Source organism: Opisthocomus hoazin, chromosome 4 (assembly GCF_030867145.1).
Source record: "Opisthocomus hoazin isolate bOpiHoa1 chromosome 4, bOpiHoa1.hap1, whole genome shotgun sequence".
In the NCBI taxonomy this organism is placed as follows: Eukaryota; Metazoa; Chordata; class Aves; order Opisthocomiformes; family Opisthocomidae; genus Opisthocomus; species Opisthocomus hoazin.
The window spans coordinates 45,430,358-45,452,655 of record NC_134417.1 but is presented as its reverse complement, the minus strand read 5'-3'; the positions used below and the strand labels follow the sequence as shown (position 1 = coordinate 45,452,655).

The 22,298-nt window shown below is 44.0% G+C and overlaps 1 protein-coding gene across 3 annotated transcripts; it reads left to right on the top strand.

Annotated features, from left to right (window-relative positions):
• Positions 1-5,589: 5,589 nt before the first annotated feature.
• Positions 5,590-16,410, top strand: LZTFL1 (leucine zipper transcription factor like 1). Of its 3 annotated transcripts, none has more exons than XM_075418852.1 (10): positions 5,590-5,674; positions 7,202-7,326; positions 7,789-7,983; positions 8,477-8,537; positions 9,397-9,465; positions 10,872-10,937; positions 11,074-11,151; positions 13,866-14,039; positions 14,519-14,622; positions 15,426-16,410. In XM_075418852.1, exons 1-10 carry the CDS (start codon positions 5,672-5,674, stop codon positions 15,442-15,444), a joined length of 894 nt encoding a protein of 297 aa, XP_075274967.1. In that variant the 5' UTR covers positions 5,590-5,671; the 3' UTR covers positions 15,445-16,410. The 3 variants fall into 3 exon arrangements, with proteins under 3 accessions (XP_075274967.1, XP_075274968.1, XP_075274966.1); XM_075418853.1 differs by lacking the exon at positions 5,590-5,674 and adding an exon at positions 5,790-6,135; XM_075418851.1 differs by lacking the exon at positions 5,590-5,674 and adding an exon at positions 6,485-6,627.
• Positions 16,411-22,298: the final 5,888 nt, after the last annotated feature.

Genomic DNA, 22,298 nt, shown 5'->3' with positions numbered 1-22,298 from the left:
GAGAGATGGCCCCAAGTATTTGGGAAATTGTCTGGAAATGGGATTTCCTGGGCACGCATTCAGGCAGGCGAGGGCAGGGACGCTGGCCCGGTGTTGCTGAAGCCTCGTGGGAAAAGTGCAGTGTGGACGGGGGTGGTGGGGCTGGTGGGAGTGCCCGGGTCTGGGGGTGCTGAAGGCGCCCGGGGGTGGGGGATGGTGAGGGTGCCGCAGGTGGCCAGGTGCCAGAGCAGAGAGGGCTGCCGTACCTGGTGGTGGTGGCTGGGGGTCCTGGGGTGCCCCCCATGCCAGGGGTGCCCCCCAGAGTGGGGGTGGCCAGGCTGCAGGGAAGGGCTGCTGCTGCGCGGGCAGTTGGCAGAGGTTGGCTGAGGCTGCAAGAGAGAGGGGAGCGATGGCTGGCAGTCACCTCCGCTCTTGGCCCCGAGAGCGTCCGCGGGCTGCAGGGGTCGGGGTGGGTGCCTACCTGGGGGGTAGAAGGTCTCGGGGAGCACAAAAGTGTGCATGATCTGGGGCACGAGAGGGGCATGGGGGCCACGGGGTGGGAGCCGCAGTGGTGGCCGCACCATGTTCTGTGGTGGCTGTTGGGTGCTAAGGACTCTGTGGCGTCTGCAGGAAGGAACGTGGGGGCTCCCCGTTTTCCGTCCCGCCCCAAGAGACTCCTGAGGTGGTGGTGGGGAGGGAGAGGATTAAGGGGGGCTGGGATGCCCCCGGCCTGCTACAGGTGGCTCTGGAGGGCTGTGGGTGCAAGTGCTTTTGGGTTTCAAGAGTATTTTTCAGGGGGAAGAAGAACAAGTGGATTCTGGCGAGCTGTGTGCGGACCAAGCTGCATCCGCAGCCTCCTTGTGCCACCCGGCAAATGCATTTGTGCCTGTTGCGTGTGGTGCTGACTGGAGCGACACAGAGATAGGGAGAAGGCCCTGGAGGGCACGAGGGAAGGTGGCCTGCTTTCCCCCAGGCCTCCGTCAAGTGCTGCTGTCAGGTCTTTTAGTCTCCTGCTGGGGAAAGAGCTTTGGCTTGCCCTTGGAGGGGGGCCGCGCTTTTCCCGGGTGCGTAACAGCCAGGAGGAGACGGCACCCGGCGCTGCGTGCTCCCCAAAACAGAGTGGATTGTGCGCAACAGATTCTGTGTGCTCTGCTGTGTCCCGGCGAAGCGCTGGTGGTGCAGAGCTGGGCTGTGGCCTTTGCCTGGAGCGTGCTGCAGCCGTTGTCCCGGCAGGGAGGGTGGCTGGGGTAGATGTGGCCATTGAGTGCTGCAGCTGTGGTCAAGCTGTGTGACGAGTAGCAGAGCCTCCCGGGAGACCTTTCTGAAAGGGAAGGCAGGGGGCCAGTAAGCATGGTCTGCGAGGGGTGGGGTCATGGCCGAGACTTCGAATTCTAGTTGCGGAGGTCTACAGAAGCTTGGTACAAGGGGATAGGAGTAGAGGTGATCTTACGTTCAAGAAAAACATGTTGCGAGAAAACCTTCTGACGACAACTGGCTTCCACACCTACCTCATTGCTCAGGGAGAAATGTGGAGGTAGTGCAATTCCCGACTGCTTCTGGTTCACATTTTTTGCTGCCTCTGCTGTCTGCAGGAAAAGCCCCGGAGGCAGAATCTCTCTGCCTGGAGCAAGAGCACTGTTCAGCCCAGGCAGTGGAAGTAAACTTGAATTTTCTTACCTCCCGAGCAAAGCAGTTGAAATGCCTGCCCGTGACTGGGATGATGTCACACAGTACCTGGTACCTTTGCTTCTCAGCAGTGCTGCTGGGAATTGTCCTTTCCTTCCAAGGAGGAAGAGGAAGGATGCCAGCCAGTGCCAGTGAGAGCTGAGCATGGGCACTGTACCGTTTGGAGTGGCTTGGGAGTTCCCCTGCTGTCAGGGCTCTGGCCCAGTGGAGAAGAAGGCCTGCGCTTCTTGCTTTAGCAGCAGTGATTGGAGCTTCACTGCTTATGCGCTGTCCTAGGCACCTGCCTGCTTTGGGCAAGAGTAAGGCCTGGCTTGAGGAACAGCCTGCAATAGCTGTTCCACGTCAGCTGTGCTGGGGGATGCCGGTTCCACGCTGTGAGAAACGGTGGAGCGGCTCTTGTACTTGACATTTCTGTATCAGTGTATTTCACAAGTTCCCCCTCCCCAGCATGTGTTACGGCTTTAGGACCAAAAGTTTGTTGAGCAAACATGCAGGCATTCTCCACACCAATGTGGTCCACAACAGTGAGCTCAGAGCACTGGAGAAAGGACTTGTTCCTTTCCTGCCAAAGAGCATAGGAAATGCATCTGCACCATTTGGACAGGATCCCAAAAGATGGTGTCCTGGTTTTGGCTGGGACAGAGCTAATTTTCCTCCCTGTAGCTGCTGTGTTTGGGATTTTGTATGAGAAGAGTGTTGATAAGAGTGGTGGTTTTAGCTGTTGCTAAGATCTCAAGGAGTTTCTCCAGCCTCCTGTGCTGAGCTGATGAGCAGGTGTGCAGGAGCTGGGAGGGAGCAGAGCCAGACAACGAGGCCAAGCTGGCCAATGGAAATATTCTGTACCATAGATGTCATGCTCAGTTGGTAAAGGCAGATTTTGCGGGGGGCAGGAATCCTTTTTTAAAAACACAAATTCTCCTGTCTCTCTCTTGTGGGGGGTTGAACTTTTCCGGGAGGTTGGTCTTTTTCCCGGAGTTTGGCAAGCTATACAGATTTCGTGAGTTTGGTGAAATCAGTGAAATTTGTGAGCTCGGGGAAACCGGCGGGTTCTGCTGTCGCTGCTCAGGAACTGGCTGCGAATCAGTCATTGGGCAGTGAGAAAATGGTATTGTACCTAGTTTGTTTTGCATATTTATTATTAATATTAGTAGTAGTGTCACCGAAAATCGGAGAATAAAAGCTCGTAACACCAGTGTAGTGTTAAAAGGCAGGCACTCTTTATTGTAGCGCTGGATGCACGGGGGATAGCTCCAGCTAACGTGCAGACCTCATACCTTTTCCATGGGGTTTATGTAGATCAAAAATATACATCATTATTTTATCTGTACATATTTATTAATTATTATTCTCTTTGGTGATTGGTACAAATTTGCTTGCTTGGCATGTAAATTATTGCGCAGACTCAGTCATCCTTTTGCATTGTTCTCTTTTGGGTAGGTGGTGTCAGTTGGGTAGGTGGTCCATGGGTTGGTGGTCGCGATCTCCCCCTGTCAGAATCACCTTTTACCCACTCAGCTTTTAGTCTTGGCAGTCCTAGCTAGATTTCTTAGTTCACTACACAAAACCACACTTCATCATTCTCTTCTGACAGAAAGACGTTGTCTATGGTTTTGTTCGCCTTAATGGTTACCTACATCTATCCTGAATTACTTACTTCATGTACTCAGTGTTCCCAGACCTAATTCCCTGGTGTCATGTAGAATCTGAGAAGCGTGTAGAAGCGCCTGCCACGTGGAAGCCCTGTGTTTCCCATGAATGGACAAAAGCATGAGCAAGTACATATAACGAAGAGTTGTGTTTGTTGTCCCTTTCTCCTTAGGCCACTCCTCTTATCAGTAGCAAAGAGGTATCCAAAAAAGCAGTTTTGTTGGGAATACTACTGAAGTTTTTGTCATTTTGTTTCAGATGAATGAAGATCATGACTGAGTGACTAGTACCCATGAGCTCTGCCTGTTTCAGGCCATTTGGTATTTGATGATGCACTGCGGAGGGTTCCCGTAGCAAGTCAGCTGGTACATAGGAAGCAAAGAAACCCGTCACGGTGGCTGCTTCATGCCAGTTGTCGTTTGTTTCTTTAACGGACCTGCTGAGGCTGCAGGAGCACTGCATACAGCGGGATGATCACCTCTTTTGACCGGCTGGTGATGCTGTGTTTGATGCAGCCTCGGATGCAGTTTGCCCTCTGTGCTGCCAGGGCACACTGCTGGGTGATGTTGAGCCTGGTGTCGACCAGCAGCCTCAGATGCCTTTCTACAGGGCTGCTCTCCAGCCACTCTATCTCCCAATTTAGACTTGTGTCCGGCATTACTCTGTCCTAGGCGCAGAATGCGGCATTTGGACTTGTTCAATGTCATCCCATTAATTCAACTCCTGCATCCAGATGACTGTTAACTAAATGTAACAGAACTAGCCCTCGAGTTGAGCCGTGAGGAACAGCGCTGATGACCAGTGGCCAGCCAGATGTAGCCTCATTCACTACAACCCTTTGAGCTCTGCCGTTCAGCCAGTGCTTCAGCCAGTGCAGCGTGAACCCGCTCGTCCCCCAGTTGGACAACTTGTCCAGAAGGATCCTGTGAGGGAGAGTATCAAAAGCCTTACTAAAATCCAGAGGAACTACATCCCCCGCTTTCCCTTCATCAAGGAGGCGGGTGACCCTATCAGAGAAGGATATCAGATTAAACAGGCCTTTCCCTTTGTGAATCTGTGCTGGCTGTGCCTAACGACTGCATCATTCTTTCAGTGCCTTTCAGTAGTACTCAGTTGAATCTTCTCCATAATTTTTCGAGGAGCAGAGGTTAGACTAACAGGTGTGTGGTCCCCTGGGCCTTCCCTCACGCCCTTTTTGTAGATTGGAATAATATTGGCTAGCTTCCAGTCAGCAGGGACCTCCCCAGACTCCCAAGTCCTTTGGTGGGTGATGGAGAGGGGTCATGCCCTAACATCCGCTGGCTCCTTCAGTACTCTGGGATGAATGCGATCCGGCCCCATGGAGTTGGGAACATTCAGCTGATACAGCTGGTCCCTTATACTTTCAGTGTCCACAAATGGCTGTTCCCACACTCGTAGTCCTCTGACTCAGGGGACCGGGCAGCCCAAGGTCTATCAGTATTGTTAAAGACTGAGGCAAAGAATGCGTTGAGTGCCTCCACTTTTTCTTTATCCCTACAAGTTAAATGGCCAAGACAGCCATCTACCGTCACATCCCCCGCAAGTCCTTGTCTATTCACAGATGGCAAGTCTAGGAGGGCATCTTTCTGAGTTGGCACGCTGAGAACCCGTGACGAGAAGTTCTCGCCTACAATCTGCAAGTGTCCAAGACCTGCTCGTCACAGCAGTGTGGTATTACCAGTTGATATCTGGGAAGCAGATCACTGCTGAGGCCACACCTGCAGCGCCGTGTCCAGCTCTGGGCTCCCCAGTACAGAAAAGATACGGAGCTACTGGATAGAGGCCAGCAAAGGCCCACGGAGGTGACGAAGGGACCAGAGCATCCCTCCTACGAGGAGAGGCGGAGAGAGCTGGGACTGTTCAGCCAGGAGAAGAGAGGGCTCGGGGGGATCCCGTCAGTGTGTGTGAATACCTGAAGGGAGGGCGCACAGAGGACGGGGCCGGGCTCTTCCCGGCGGTGCCCAGGTGGCAGGGCCCAGGCCGGCCGGCACCTCACAGCCACACCGAGGAACCCCGAACGCCCCTCCCTCCCCGCTCCGCGCCGGCGAGACGCCGCGCTCGCTGGGCAGCTGCGGCGTACACACCTGCGCATGCGCAGGCGGTGGAGCCACGGCAGGGGGGACACGGGGCCGCACCGGGCGCGAGCTCGGGGGGCGGTGACTTTGGTTGCCCCGGGAAACGGCCGCCCCCGCCTGCCGGGGTGGGGGGGGGGGGGGCAGGCGGTGCGAGCCACGTGAGCGCGTGTCCGCCAATAGGGGCGCCGCGGGGGCGCTCGCGAGGCATCGTTCTCCATGGCAACCGCCAGCCCGTCGTCAGGCGGCCGAGCCCAGCTGCCGCCATGGTGAGTAGAGGGGACGCCGCCGGCTCTGCCGCCGGGGCGGCCTTGTTCCCCGCCGAGCAGCGCCGTAGCCGTGAGGAGGCTCTCCGCGTCGGTGGGCCGGGCCGGAGGCTGGGCAGGGGGGCGGCCCGGTCGCGTCCTGCCGGGGAGAGGCGGCCCGCAGTCGGGGGCCGCTCCGGGCGGCCGCCGCCTGCCGTCTTGGGCGTCCGCGCCGCCCTGTCGTGCCCTGCGGAGGCCAGCGGGGCTTGGGGGCTTTGCAGGGTTCGGTGTCCCTGTTGCTCGGCTGCGCTTGGAGATCACGAGTGGCTTTGGCCAGCGCCTGTATATTTAGTTATTAGCTTAATTTCGTTTTGAGGGTGCGTTCTAGATGGTGAGGTTTCAGCACTGGTGTTGGCATGTGGCCTGCTGTCTGTAATCAACGGAAACTTTTCGCCTGAAGAAAACCCAGCAGCAGCAAAGAGAGAGTTAGTTGAGCTTTTTGTATGATCTCTCGTTTGCAAGATGTGGGTGGGACTTGGTGGGAGACGCAGGACTCGCAGCCACGTTATGAGAGCTTCTTTCATTTGCTGCTCTTGCTGTTTCCTAGACTGCCTGTGATTTCCAGGCAGTTGGGGTCTGTGATCGCCTTTTCAGTACTGTTCATCCAGGTATTGTGTTTTCACTGGAGCTGCCCTGCGCACTTGGGTTAATAAGGACAAGGTGATCAGATTAACTGTTTCGCCTAAGCTGCTACACTGCTGTCTCCAACACCAGCAGTACTGGCTTGGTGCATTGGAGTGAATGAAATGGACTTAACCTTTGGTTGCATCAGCTCTGCAGGGGCTGTGATGATAAACTCTGGTTTGTGCCCTGTTGTGCCTCCTCGTGTCTGGTGCTACCTGCACAAGTAAGATTTATTCTGATGTAATTGGCCATGCTGATACTCCTTCTTCTGAAGTACAGACATGCATAGAAGGGTGAGTTAGCCAGATCTAAAAATGGTTCTTAATTTGCCCTGGGAATATTTGTTTCTGTGCAATAGGCTGTTGAGAAACAAATTCAGATTATCGCTTAAGATTATATGAGAAGTCTTGAGATTTTACATATAAACTGACAAAGAAACATAACATACTTTCCCATGTATTTTTTTTATTAGATCTATAAAAGATACATCATTCAACTACTTTATACACGTGTACGTGTACCACAAAGACAAATTTATCCAAGAGCTTCTTCTCCCCTAGAGTCCTGCTGGTTCTGATCCTCTGGTTGTCTCTGATTTTGTATGACTTTTCTGAGGGTGTTGGTCACTTGAGGACTTACTTTCAAGTATTGGTGCTTTTAAAGGGAGAGCACTTACATGAGGTGTATAGGGATGACACATATGAAAATGTGGTTGTTTTTTAACGTACTGGTCAGCATGATAACCCTATGAAAGCAAGGACAGAAACTAGTCAGAAGTCGAGTCTTCACAAGTCTTCTTGTGCTCCTTTTTACTTATTTCAGTGTATATTTGTCTTTGTGCTTATATCCTTATATCCTTGTCCACAGGCAGAGCTAGGCCTTAACGAGCACCACCAGAATGAAGTGATCAACTACATGCGCTTTGCTCGTTTCAAGCGTGGCCTGTGTCTCAAAACAGTGGATTCTTGTTTTCAGGACCTTAAGGACAGCAGGTACCATGGGGGATGGTTTTGAGCAAGAATAAAGCAAAATATGCTAACAACAATTGCAAGTTTAGATGCTTTATGGGGCAACATTTGTCTGTTTACATCTGTATGTTCTTAGTGAGGAAGAAAGACCCAATAATTTTCCAAATGGTACAGGTCAAGTAATTACAAAACTCAGTTTTTCGAATTCTTAGCTGTTAACATAGGTACTGACAGCATGACATTGCTCTGTATCTTGCTTCTGATGTCTAAATTTGATGCAAGACTGTAGGTGAAGTAATATTTGTAAGAGGAAATTTAAATACAGTAACCAATTAGTAGTGCCACGATCATCTAAGAACTATTGACAGTGGATGTTTTCAGAGGGACATTGCATTATAAGAGAGTGATACCTGTGTAGTGAGGTCTCATAACAGTGCAAAATTCTTGCCTTTATCGTACGTGACTCGTCTTGACTGCTCTGTTTAGACTTGTTGAGGAGACCTTCACAGTTGATGAGGTGATAGACATGCTGGATGGACTGCAGACTGTTGTACACAGCGAAGTGGAGTCAGAGCTCATAAATACAACGTACACCAATGTTTTACTTCTACGGCAGCTCTTCTCACAGGCTGAGAAATGGTACCTTAAGTTACAGACAGACGTCTCTGAATTGGAGAATCGGTAACATATATTGGACTATACAGAGTGCCTTTCAATAATAAGAAAACTTCAGAGTGTTGACTGTTTGCGTTCTTCTCCTAACCAAAGAAATCTATTCTTTTACTGTTGTATCGATGATAGGTTAGTTTCAAGTCTTCCATCTGTAAAGTAGCAAGATACACAATAATTTCAAATTTGTCAGGAAGATGTTTTTATAAGTAATATTCTTACTTGAATTAATTGGTTAAGAGCAGGTGGTAAGATTTGATTAAAAAGCCTTTGTTGTCCAAGTAGATTATATTTTAATCAAGGATGCTAAATCTTACGGTTCTAATGAATCTACCCTACCATTGCATGACATGAGCTGTTGCATTTATTGTATTTGCATGGGACTTCATTCTGTACTTCTAACAATAGTCTTACATACAATAAAGAGCACAGCATCGGCCTGGTATGTGTTTCATAGCATAGCTCTTTTAGTAAATAAATGCCTCTCTTTGTTTTTCTTTTCAAGAGAATTGTTGGAACAGGTTGCTGAGTTTGAAAAGTCGGAATTTACATCTTCGAACAAGAAGGTAGTTCTGTTTTAATAAAATCCTAATCAAATGTCATGTGGAATTATGACAGATGTTAAAAATACATAGTATTGACTCTTTGTGCTTAAGAGAGAAAACAAAAACAAAAAAAACCCCACCCTTTTTCAAAACAATCTTTGAGAGTCTCCAAAAACAAACATTTTGCAGTTTGCACCCAGGCTCTCAGTGAATTGCCTTGGCTGTTTCCACATCGCAGACTCTGCACATCTGGGTCATGCCTCATAATCCTCATCCCAAAGTCAGACAGACCAGGGATGTGTTGGAGCGTCTGCTCCTGGATTCCCTTCCCCCTGGAAACTGGGGAAAGACTGGGACATTCGCTTGTCAAGGAATGTCAATGGAGTCAAGAGCTGAGCAAATTCCACAATACAGATATAACTCTATCTTATCTTGTACGATTATGGTTGCACCTTATTTGGTTTGTAGCGTAAAGGTATATTTAGTTAATATATATTATATCTGAGTACTTAAAATAAGAAAATTATTTGGAGCTGTGTAAATATTTTTGTGCTCTTACAATCACTCAAATATTTTTTAGTGTTTTCCTTGCTCCTTTGTCTTTTGGTTGCTGCAGCATCAGTAGTCTTTTGTAAATTCAAGCTTGCAGTCCTTTTATGTCTCTGTGCAGTATTTTTGTTTAACTTTAGCTGAAAGCAAAGTGTATAACTTAGGAGCCAAAATACCAGTTTAAAAATGAACTTGAACTAAAAGGTCATTCATTTGCTTTACTAAAAAAGGTTAATTGACGGTCAATAGTTATTTTACAGACTAAAGTAATATTTTTCTTCCTCCTAGAAATCTGTACAATTTAATTTTTTAACCTTTATTATTTCTTTAGCCCAGTGCAGATCTCGTTAAACCAAAACTGGCTCCATTAAATGAAGGTGGGTCGGAGCTGCTAAACAAGGTAAGAATTTGTCTGTTTGTGCAGTTGTGGTCAGTGACCGTTCTGCTTATTCAACTGAACTGGATAGCTGGATAGTAATGTATGTGTGATGTGTCTGTCAAGGTATTATACCCCAGAGTGTAAAGTAAAATGCTAATAAATTAATATTGTAAAGCAGCTTTAAATTTATTTTGCGGTTATGGTCTCTAGCATGTATTGCAATATTACTTTACTTTTGCAAAGACATTTTGGCCTTTGTAATTATTTATTTTTCCATTTAATGAGGTAAATTAGTAGAAACCAGTATTTAGTTTGTCCCGTGCAGATGGCTGGCTTTCCAATAAGGAAGTAGATTAAAGTATGCACCTGGCTGAAATTATTAGGTTATCAAACATTTTTTGTATCCCTTGCAGTCAATCTTATTACATTCAGTCCTTTTTCTTTTGTTAGTTGGTTAAATTGCTCCTAAAGAAACAGGCATTTAAAGAATTTGTAATTCCCTAGTTTTGAAAATGTCTGATTTCCCACTCGCTAAAGATTTACAGAATTACAAAACACATTCTAGTATTTAATGTTATCAATAGTTTTATTAGGTATTGGAGTCATTTAGTTCAACTGAACTTCTTTAAAATGCCACGCTTCTGACAATACACTTCTAAGTTACGGGCAGTGAAGAAACTTAGCGAGCAGTTGAGCTTTCTGTCTTCTAGCCTGCATTACCAAAATGATCTGTCAAGTACAGTCTCTGAATCAAATTGTTGTTACCCTTTAAGATAATTAAAGCATTCAGGAATTCAGACTTGTATTTTACTTGTAGATCAGTATAGTTCTTTTCAAAAATAATTTCAAAATCTGTTTCATAACAGTTTTTGTTGAATATGTGCATCTGATGTCTTTTTTTTGTCAAAAATAATTCAAAGTTTATATGGTGAGTTTACTCTGACTAATAAAGCATGGTTATTTCCTGTGACACAGAACATGTGCAGTAACCTGGTGTTTGTCTCTTTTAAACAGGAACTATGAATAAATTCTTCCTTTGTCTTTTGATTGAAAATAGAAGTGATGATCAGCAATGAGATCTGCATCTCTGAACGTGCAATTTTGTTTGTTGTGAATCTTGATACTAACGAGATGCTGAGCTCTATACTAATAGATACTAATCTCAGTTCATTAAAGCATGTACCAAATCTAAGTGAACAGTCCTATATATTGCAGTAGAATGGGAGACTTAAATTTCTCACTGACTGAGACAGGAAACAGAATAAGTAAATGGGTTACTGATTTCTTATGAAGGCCATTTTCATAAGCATTTAGAAGCTTGTTTGCTTTCCTAAGCTATGAGGTGTATTTTCTTACCTGAAATATTTGGAAAATTCAAAATAGCACAAGAGTGTTCACAAACTTTTGTCTCATTGATTAACCCAAAGACAGTTGCTTGTCTCCAAGAAGAAAATGAAAAATTGAAGACCAGGCTCAAGACCATAGAAACACAGGTAACTTCCCTGTAAGCTTGGATACTTAATGCTGTTTACGTATTAAAAAATCTGTAACTAAGAATCCTATGGTGGTTATTCTTATATTTTCAATTAAAGTATGTTTCTGAGGTTTTACATTTTCAATGTATCACAGGCTACAGCCGCACTAGATGAGAAGTCCAGGCTAGAGAAATCACTGAAGGATTTACAGATGGTCCAAGGAGATCAAAAGGTAAATATAATTAGGCTTTTCACCACCACCACCTGCTTTCAATGCAACTGTTGCCTGTACATCTGAAAAGTTGGTCTGTATGGTGTGTTTCTTTTCCGGAAAATACAGAAGTTCAAGTTAGTGTTGTCATGTTCCTGCTGACATTGTCTATTCCTACTGGTCTGTCAGTCAGCAGTTAATCCAGAACGTTAGCTGATGCTATGACGCATATTTTGTCACATAAACCATCGTAAATTATTATTGGAAAGTATAAGACACTATCCAGATACTATCAGGAAGTAGGATTCCAGAGTTCATATTCTCAGGGGTGGTATTTGTATTAACAGATACAAACTTATTTCTCTTTGTTTCTTCCCATTTACTAGTGAAAGAATGAGATCTAACCTGGTTTCTATAGCAACAATAAAACACTAGTTCTTTCAAGCATTTGTCACACTTGATATTGACATGAACAAGCCAGACTTGCTGCTGCTCACTTCAGACTTCAAAAACCTAAATACTTGTATGTTAGTGTCCAGTGTCCTGTATTCTTAAACATCAATTGAAGTTTTGCTACAAATGTCAACGACCGTGGGTCAGATGGCAAATGTTTGATTTTATGTAGTTCTGCCTGTATCAGTGTACTGTCTAAAAATGGTTTACCATTTATTTTTTAAGTAAATGGGGGGGGGGGGGGGGAACCAGAAAACCTAAGAAGCCAGAAGTCATACAGGTTGACACAGATAAATCTGTTCAGGTCACCTTAGTACTTTTTTAAGTTTGTACCTGTGTTTTGCCAATAATTAGTTTTTTCTAAAGTATGTTTATGTGTGACTATTTCTTAAATTTAAAACATTTCAGTTCAAACTTTTAACAAAATTAGAACACTTTAATGCCATTATTTTGGGAAACTGACTTTTTAAAATTCCTGTAAAATTTACAGATTTGGAAGTGAAATTCAACATCGTAAAACATTTCCATTTTAGTTTCTATATTTTGATCCTGATTTCTTTTTATTTTGCTTTCTAACTGGTTTATGGTATGTACTTGGCTTTCTTAATATGTTATAATTTTACCTAGTAATTTTCAAAATCTGTATGCAATAATGTTATTTAATAGGGAACTTGATTTGTCAGTCATGGCAAACATTATCTGTTTTGTTAAGCCTTAAACTATTGAAGGTTTAAAATATTAAAGGGTTTTATTAAATCCTGTGTAATAGTTTTTGTAGTTTTAAAAGACTGGAACCAAATCTCATCCTACTTCTCTGGTTAAACATGAATTGGCCTCAGTGTCAGGGCTGCTGAGCATCTTCAGCTTTCATGTCCTCTATAATCTGTCAGTTTCTTCTCCAGCTCTTACCTTTTCTATTTACAGGCATATATATGTTGTTGAAACTAGCTAGGACATATAATGCTGAAATGTACTACCTTAGGTGATTGACTAAAGTATTAGCTCTTTGGAGAAAATTCTGAGTTTTGTCTGGTTTCACTCCATATTTTTATACGATGGGTGTCAATAATATCATATGAACCCAGCTGCTCATTAAAGCAGTGGTTTTCAAACTCTTTGGACAAACAAATATCTGCCAAACCACAGTGGTCCTTAAGGACCAACTCTTGGCTCAGGAGATTTCTGCCTTTTTTGTTCTTCTTGGTTTTTTTTTTTAATAGTTAATATGGTTCCATACACCAAACGTGAACCATGGTTTGGGAGTAACTGCTCTGTTGGATCAGTTCAACTTGAGGATTTAGAATTTTTACATATTTGACTTATGTCACAGTTTAGAAAAATCCCTGTCTATTTTGATCTGAAACATTATATAATGTAGTGCTTTTCAACATTGCAGCCTTGCGCTCTGTCTCAAAATTCAAAAGAAGCTTTTCTTCTGTACATGCACTATTATCAAGTGGTTTCAAGTGCTCAAATCTTACCTTCCATGTAGAAAAAGAATCAGAGCCTCCTTAATTTTAGATTTTTGTTCTTTTTAAGGTGCTGCTGGTTCAGCCTCATCCTGGGTCATTGTACTTTTGAGAGTTTGAAGTTGAGCTTTTAAACCTGAGATGTTTTTTTTGCTTGTGTGCTTGTTTTATGGAATCCATAGAACAGTTACATGAATATGTTTTGTGACCCAGAACTGATGGCTGGAAGAGTTTGGATTGTTTCTTCTCACAGGGAAACAGGAAAGTTCCTTCACAAGCAGCTGTGGAGGCTCATTTTGTAATGCATCTGAGAATAGTGCAGCATGGGTACCTGAATGATAATACAAGGTTTAACACTTTCACCCTTTCCTACCTGTATTAAACTAATGGCTTTTGAAATGCCTGTGATACTTTACCTGCTTTGAAAATACATTATAGCATAGACTTTCAGAAGTTGGACTTTAATTTACTATTTCTGTATGCTAAATAACTTGTTGTGATATGTTTCATCCCGTGGCTTCACCTAATTCTTAAAGAAGTGAAGTGCAAGAACTTGAAATCTCAACTTGGCAGAGAAGACATTCCAGCGATCTTTAAAATGCATTTATTAACAGTACTTTAAAGTTATAAATTAGTGCTTTTAACTATTTTTTTTTTTTAGTTAAAACACTTCTAATTTAGGGGTTACAGGAATAATGTTAATATAGTTATTAGAAACTACGATGTACCCACTTTATGTGCAGTTTTGCACTTGATGTTTTAAATGTTTCTTCTCTTGCATTTGACATATTTTAAATACTTCTTCTATTGAAGACTAATGCAAACCAGGATATCACTGAACTGGAGAATAAAGTGGCAGCTTTGAAATGCCAGTTTGAGAAGACTTTGAATGACTCTACTGCAAATCAAAAATTCTTGGAAGAGAACTTGGTGACAACAAAACATGACTTGCTTAAGGTTCAGGATCAGCTATCCACAGCTGAAAAGGTTAGCATTTTATTGCAACGTAAAGATGAGATCCTTACATTTTAACTGATTAGTAATTTAACAAGCATACACTACAGGATACAGAGCTTACTGGGTCACACTTGTGCCTGTGTGTTTTTGATACTTCAACAGAGACACATTGTACATAAAACAGCAAAAAACACAAATAACTGCGTGATTATAACTAGATGAGTGCTTAAAAGTTGCCCATTTGTCTGCATAGAAATTTTTGAGTGACAATTGTATTCCTGGTCTTCAGAAGACTTTTAGCCTGATTTCATTAGAAAATAAAGTTTGTGTTTCTCTGTCTCTTTCCGTAATCTCATTTCAATCTACTAGCTGACTTCATCTAAATTTGAGTAAATAGAGAAACTGCTATTCTGAAACTGGAGGAGGAAAAGCAAGTCATCTTTTTTAAAAAGCATATTAGCCGGGTTTTCATAATATGTAAATAATATGTTGATATTACTGTTATGTAGGAATTGGAGAAGAAATTTCAACAAACAGCTGCCTATCGCAACATGAAAGAGATTCTCACCAAGAAGAACGAACTGATAAAGGATCTACGTAAAAAGCTTTCCAAGTAAGCAGTGCTGTTCTGTCTGTCCAAACAGGATCCTTGTTCTGGATCCGTGTTCTGCTCCCATTTTGGTTTTAGAAATGTGAAGCTGTCTCTAAAACAGACTACAAATTTTCCCCTAAAAAGAATTTCTAGCAGGCTATTCTCTGATTTTTTGGCAAGCCAAACCTTTTAAGGGATGTGCACAGCAGCTACTGTGTAGCAAGTAATGAGACAATTTAGTATGGAGAGGTTATAAAATACCTATGGGTGTGGTAGATAAGCCCCCAGGTGATACACAGAGAGATACAGATGCGAGATGTGCCAGATGCTTTGGCATTGTTGTATTTCTTCTACACTTGTTTATGGGAACGAGAAGCCCACAGTATGTAAACAGGGTTAGGCCTGTACTGAGTGATAAAAGATGCACCCTGGCCATTGTATTGCGTAGAAGATCGTCATTCTGCAAATGTCAAGTGAGTTTTGGCAACATGGATGCCTTAGACCTATGCTGTAGGAGGACAGAGGTGGAATGTAAAACTTCTGTTTAAAGATCTGCCTGTATTTTGGGATTTGTGGCTAGGTTCCTGGTCATTCCTTTGTTCTACTACTTGGTAAAATAGCCAATTTTAAAGGGAGAAAATAGTCTAAGAAGTGTATACATTTGTCAGTACCTGAAGTCGTACAGTGAACCTTGACAGGAATCCATTACTAGTGGGAGTAATTTGTTACTTGAGTTTCATATTTTCCTTAAAGACAAAATGTGTCTGGGGTATTTTTCAACTCTGTTTTAATGATTTTTTTTTTTTTTTTTTTAAAATCCTCAGATATGAGGCAGAGGACTAAAATACCAAAAACATCTGATGTATCAGAAGCTGCCGTAGAAAGATGATGTAGACTGGTATTATTTTTCCATAATTTTTGTTTTGAATGGTATATTTTTTGCTTCTAGTGCTTAAAATAACTTTTTATTAATACTGATAACATGCTGAAACTCCTACCTTAGTTCCTTGTAAACCTACAATTTATAGGTATTTAGTTTCTGTAGTCATGTTTTTAATTGTTAACTATTAACATTCCTTCAGAAATAGCAAACAGGACCTTATTGAAGAATGGAGGTCGTTCTCTACAAAGAAAGGAATTTATTTTTGTTAAGAAAAGAAGAAAAAAAGAAAAAAAATAAGCGTTAGGATTTTTTGATGTGTCTGAGGTGGAAATTCCAGTTGTTACTTTTGTATAGTTAATGTAGCCATGAAGTGGCACTATATGTGAAAATTCCATCAGTAGAAGTAAAAAGTAGGAGTCAAAATGAAACATGCTGATTCTGTAATGTTAATTTCACACTGGGCATGTCATACCTCAGCAAAATGTGGTCAGTCACATTTTGCTAGAGGGTGTTCGCTAAACAGTGAGGTAAATATGCTTTATAGCGGGAGTGCTGGACCCTTTCAGATAAAGCCACTAATTAGAGTTATGCTTTTTCATTTGAATGTATTTGAAACAAATTTGGACATCAGAAGACAGATTCTGATTTTGCCAGTGTTTTTAATGTTAAGATGATAATCTAAAACCGCATAGGGAAGTTGCTAACAGAGCAACTTTCTTGGGAAATAAGTTATTGTAGATGTTTTCATCTCCTTTCCTAATGTAACCTCACCAGAAAACAGCTTACTTCTCTGAAGTCCTTTACTTGTAATCCTCTGCCTTGCATTTATCTAGCAGCCTCTTCATAGTGCATACTGCTTGTTCATCTGTCCCTGTTCATATGTATGTTGTATTTTACACCAAATAAAACCATTATGTTTTCAAACATTTAGTCTATAAGGAGCTTTTCTTTTATGGTAATGTTTTGAATAGCTCTTTTTTTAATATCTGTAGAGAAGAGTGGCAGATCAGTAAAGAATCTTGCTACAAATGCGAACATGTAAATCACAGATTCATGTTCAAAGCCACACCACATCAAACACCTGTGAAAAAAGCGTACCAGTGGCAGGGCTGGGAAAAGGCTGGTGTGTGGCTGTTACAGAAACTGGCATTTAACAGTGCTTGACTCAGGAGCTGCTTGAACTGGAATGGATCATTTTTCCTCATTCTTTTTCAAACAAACAGGCAAAACTATTAACATTTCTCAAGCAGTGATGCCCTGGTCAAATATGCCATACAATTGCAGCCTTTAAGTTCTTTTGTTGTCCTTTTTCCCCCCACGAGTTAATCAGGATTGGTTTGGAATAGTGCTGTGTCTGTAGCATGACATTATTGCTGTAGCACAGTAATAGGGCTTTATGGGGTGACCTACTCCTCATGCAGTGTCAGTTAAATTCATGGAAGGTATTATTTTGCCCCTTGTACAGCCAATAACATGTGAAGTTTTTAATAGGGATGTACCAAAGAGCTTTCTGGCCTGTGTTTGCTTGGAGCGATTATGTTGACAGCATCAGGAGTACTTGTCTGAGAGAATATTGTGTTTTTCTTTGTAATAAAACTAATTTTAATGAAATCTGTTACTACTTCTAAAATGGCAGGTAAAGGGTGAAGAAGGGCAGAGAATCTCATGACTTCTGCTGGTCTTCTATTTTCTGATAAATCTTTGTATGTTGACTTTTCTAGAGCATTGACTCAGTGATAGGCTTTCAGTATCTGCTTAGAAACCACCTCAGCAAGAAAGTATGCTATCGGATTCAGTGTATGGATAGGTCTCAATGAAATAAGTTGGCTGTAAGCAACCGTGGTTACAGACCTTGTTACCTCCTCAAATGAGTAAGGCAAATCTTGCAGAGAACTGTGCAGTAAAAAATTGAAACACTGGCTTTGACTAGCTGTCCTGCAGATTGCATGTTTGGTGAATATGAGCTCAGCGCGACGCTCTGATCGGTTGGTGTTGCACAACGGCTGATCAAAGGTCTTGTGTGGAGCTCTTGATGAAAAATACATCATCTGTCAAAGATGATGTACCTGTCAAAGATGACCTGGAGCATTATACAGTAGCCATTCTCTTTTTGTTGAGATGGGTACAATATTCTAAAGATGGAGATGATGTTTGAACCTTTCCTGACAGTGTCTAATCTTTCTAAAACTTCGCTTCTTTCCCTGAAGTGTAAATTCTAACACTGCTTTTACCAGCCTTTGTCCTGAGGAAGTTCATTGTCCACTTCTTCCACTTTAGCTGTTAATTCCCTAGTTATGCCTGAAGGGAATGTTTAAAAAGAACATTTCTCTGTAACTGGCTGATCTGTAGGAATCAAATCTCTTTCAAGCTGGGTGGTATTTTTTTTTTTTGCTTGCAGACTGAAGAACATTGTCTATGGGAATGACATTTAGGCAGCTCAGCTTCTCTGGTATTGATTCTGACAGTAACAACCAACCCTGTGCTCTAATGGGGACTTGAGATCAGCAGCTGGTCATTAATAAATGAGCCAGCAGTGCTGCATGCTACCATCTGAAGACAGTATATTACCCAATGTTCTTTAACTGTTCAGAAACTGCTCCTTAATCTGTTTTTCTCTGGTGGATAATAGCCTTTTTTTTAACTGTCCTAAGATGAATGCTAATATATATTAACACTTAAACTGCAAGTGCTCCTCTTGCTAGACTGATGTAAGGATAGCTGCAACTTTGACACTTCCCACATAGCTTGCTTTTGGGAAATCCACAGCCAAAATGTTCTTAAGACTCCTTGGTTTGATTTCCCTCTTCTGGCATTATCAAGGGTGGCTCTTGGCTTCTGTGTGATGCCGAATGCTGTCAGACCACAGTGAAATGATTCTCACTGCCTCAGGGAACAAAAGTGAATCATCTTGGAGTGTCAGATGGCTGAATGGATCAAACTTTAAAAGTTTGATCTGTTCTAGGAGGATGAGCCTTTTAAAACATTAAAAAACAATTTAATGTAATTTGAAGGTAAGTTTGTATGAGAGAGTGTAAGAATTGTTATCGTAATTATTATTGTAAATGTTTCTAACTGGCTTTGAGCAGAGAGTGTGCCCACGGGAGTTACCCTATGACTGTAGATTTTGACAATGTCCCAGTGGAAGCACTGTCCCAGGATTGCTGCCCTGCGCTGGCTGCCCACAGACTCTCCCTGAGGGCACCTGGACCTGCCCTCCTTACCAGAGTCTCCTCTCGGACATGTCCTGAAACATCAGGCAGCCTCTCTGGACACAACTCTTCTCCAAATAAAGGTGGGTAGATACATGTCATTCTGTTTCAGTAGTCTTAGTATCTAAAAACTTTTATTTTTTAATTTTTAATTTTAAGAACGTGTTAATGGACATGTTGCAATGTCCATTGTAAGTAATGGTGATGCTGAGTGGTTGGTGCAGGACTCTGACAGGGCAGCTCATGACTGACAGCTGCTGGTGAGCAAGAGAACTGCCTGGAGACCTCCCTGAGCTGCAGGCAAGCTTGGACAGAGAGAAAGCATGAACTGGCAGAAGAACAAGCAGAACTGACTGAGCAGGCTGGGTATCTTTATTATTTCATTAAGTGCCAGTTTGTGGCTCTTTTGTTTCACACAGGGCAATTCTGAAGTCTGAGTGAACTGGGCACAGTTCTGTGAATCGGAACTGCGCTGAGTGCACCTCCATGGAGGGACGACCCTAAAAAACCACACAATCAGAAGTTGGATAGAGCTGTGGTGCGAAAGAAAAGCAAGGAAAATAAAAAGAGAGACTCAGGCATGCTGTTCTTGGGAGGCTGAGGTAATGCAAAACAATTCTAAAGGTGATTTAGAGGCTGTATGTGACTTCAGGGTACAGACCTTAAGGGCATCATCTGCAGTTCGGAACCAAGCAGCAAGTAGTAGTGATGAGCTGGAAAGAATAATTGCAATCCTCGTAACTGCTTAGAGGAGTAACTGTCATCTCCGATTACACGCAGAGCAATCGCCCAACAGTTAGCATGGCCTGTGAGTTGTCAAAGGTCTGGAAATCCAGCTGGATTCTTTCTTTCTCCTGAAGTAAGGAAACAGGGGGCTTAGAGTAGCAACCGTGAACAGTGAATCCAAACAAAAAAAATGCGTGTGGGAGCTGCTTCTCAGTTGGCTGCATGTCTGCTTCCCTTAATAGCGTTGCCAAGCATCTGCAGATGCTGTAGAGACTCTTCCGTCACTTCCCTTTGATAATCATCTGCTACGCTAACAGCCAGCATGTTTCCATTTGGAAGTGAGTGCCTCCAGGAATGGCAGATACTAAACACCAGAGCCAGCCCCTGCTGACACTTTGTCCCCCTCCCACATGTCTGGCTCATCAAGGAAAGCCCAAAGGGTTTATTTTTAAATGTAGGGGTTGTAGTCCTACATGTCAGATGTGACATAATAAAGTCCAGGCTACCTGGTAGAATTATCTAGGAGTTGTCCATACCAGACTTGTTCCACTGCTGTGTATTATTCCTTCCTCCCGTGTTTCCGTCTCTTTCGCCAACAGAACTGTGAAGCTTCTCTCACACCCTCCAATCGTGGTCCCCAACCTGTTGCTAGGACCCCAGGCTCCCTTTTTGTCTGCATTTTAAGTAGCTGGGGAAGGCGCTTGGCTTCTTGCTGGGCTGGCATCAAGAGATGCAAGCCCAGGATTTTTGGTTGGCACCTTCACCTCACTACTTCCAGTTTTGCTTCATGAGAAAAGTGATTCTCTGCTTTGTTTGCCACCTTCTGATTAGGTTTACATAGGGCAGTTCTCATGCTGTTCTATCAGTCCCTGGCGTGCTGTGGAGATGAACCCCTGCCCTTCTCACCCGCTCCCCCAAACTCCACACTCTCAAACTGGGAGAAAAAATTCTTTCTAATCCTCCTTTAACATGAACAGTGAAATGATCAGAAGTTCTTGCATGTGTCTACCAGAAGCCTGTCTTTGTCCTTGAAGATAAAGCCCAAGTCATCCCCAACCCAAATGAAGGAAGTTCAAAGGAGATAATCAATATGCTATTTCTGATGCTATTCAAGTTTTTATATCTGAGCTGTATATGGAAAGTCCCACAGCAAGAATCCCTGAGTGTTATCTGTTTAAATACCTTCAAATGTATTTAAAACCTGTCTCTCAAGGAGCCACTGGATGACGGGCACTTTGCTGGTTGTCTGTGTGCCTGATTGCCTTTAAATAAGACTCACAGTAGTTTGTGATCCGAGCTGCTAATGAGACTGACAGTTGTGAGAGAGGCAAGGATTCATTTCATCACACCTGAACTGCCTGGTCTGGCCTGACCCGAGCCGAGGGCGCACCTCTCTGCCTGCACAGTCTCCCCAGTCCATTGGTAAACTGGTTTGGAACGTGATGGGAAGGAGGTACAGAGCCAAGGAAATGTTTAACTTGATTATGCTCATCAGTAGCAGCGATCTGTTCACATAGAAGCATTCCAAGTGCTAGTGATGTGCTATTTTTTAAGGCTGTCCTGTCTGTGAGTTATGAAATGCTGCAAGTTATTTATAAACATCCATGGTAATAAATCCCCCAGGCAGTGACAGACACGTAAAGTTTTCGTGATGTGGGACAGCTAGCGTTTCTGTAGCTTCTCAGCGTGTGTCCTTCGGTTTAACAGCATACAGCTCTACCTTGGATTTTCCCTTCCCGCAGAATTCGGGGTTACCCACGAGACATCTTTCCAGGGCTGGAGGGCATGTTGCAATTCTGCAGGCGAGACAAGAACTGGAAGTATTTTGCAGAAGAACCATGAGCTCCCTCAAAACTGTACTCTGGAAGAGTTTGGCAAACGCTGATGTTTTCCAGTGGCAACCTCCACTTCTAGCAGCGCTACAGCATGCCCCGAAGGATGGATTCACTTATGGGAGATACATAAACCTCTTGCAGCCACCTTTCCTCGCGTGCAAAAGAAGTGGCGTCCCGCTTCATGACTTTGCCGCTACAGGCAGCTGGTTGGCAAGTCTTCCGCAGCGGTTCTGCCACTCTCAGCAGTGCCGCACGACACACTCTGCGGTTTGGGCTGGCGTCCAAAGGCCCCGCGGTCGGGGTTCTCGCTCCTGCCTGCAGCTGGGTGCCTGGGCTCTGCTGGTGCCTGGTGGGATGCTGGAGCAGCACACCCAGCGCTGGCAGGGAGTGAGTTCCTGGTGCTGGAGGAGTGAGGCTGGCGGCAGCTGAGTGAGTCTTATTTGTAAAGCAGGCCTGAAAGGTGCCCGGTCCTGGTCTGAAAAAAACACATTTAGAGGAAGGAAGATGAGTCCTTGGGCTTGCTCAGTCCCTTTTTTCACTGCTGCAGATGCTGCCGGCAGCCTCCGTCCCTGGGAGACCTGTTTGGAGTGGTTGAGCTCAAAATGTACCTTGGCAGGGGCCCAAGCGCATGGGGTCTGTGCTCAGACCTGGCACCTCAGCGTGCGTTGGGATGGCCCAGAGGCCTGCTGGAAACTTCTGCCTCCGCAATGGGCCGCAGGCACCTTTTCCCAGTGGCCTCTGTATAGATTTGGTCCCTGTTTCTTGAAGGCATTCTAAAACAACCACCCCTCAGAAAAGTTCAGCTGCAGCAGAGGGGTTTGAGCATGGAGGGGAGTGAAAAGAGACGGGGCAGTTCCACGCTCTCGCACACATGCAGAGCATGTGGAGGGAGGGCGGGCAGCGATCCCAGAGGGTCAGACTCGAGGTCTGTCCGCAAGGCTGCAGCAGGCTGGGGACCTGCGTGGCTGCCAGGGACTGCTGCAAGGCCACTTTTGGAACTGGGGAGTGTGCTGGGCTGCTTGGGGTGAGCACCCAGGGCACAAG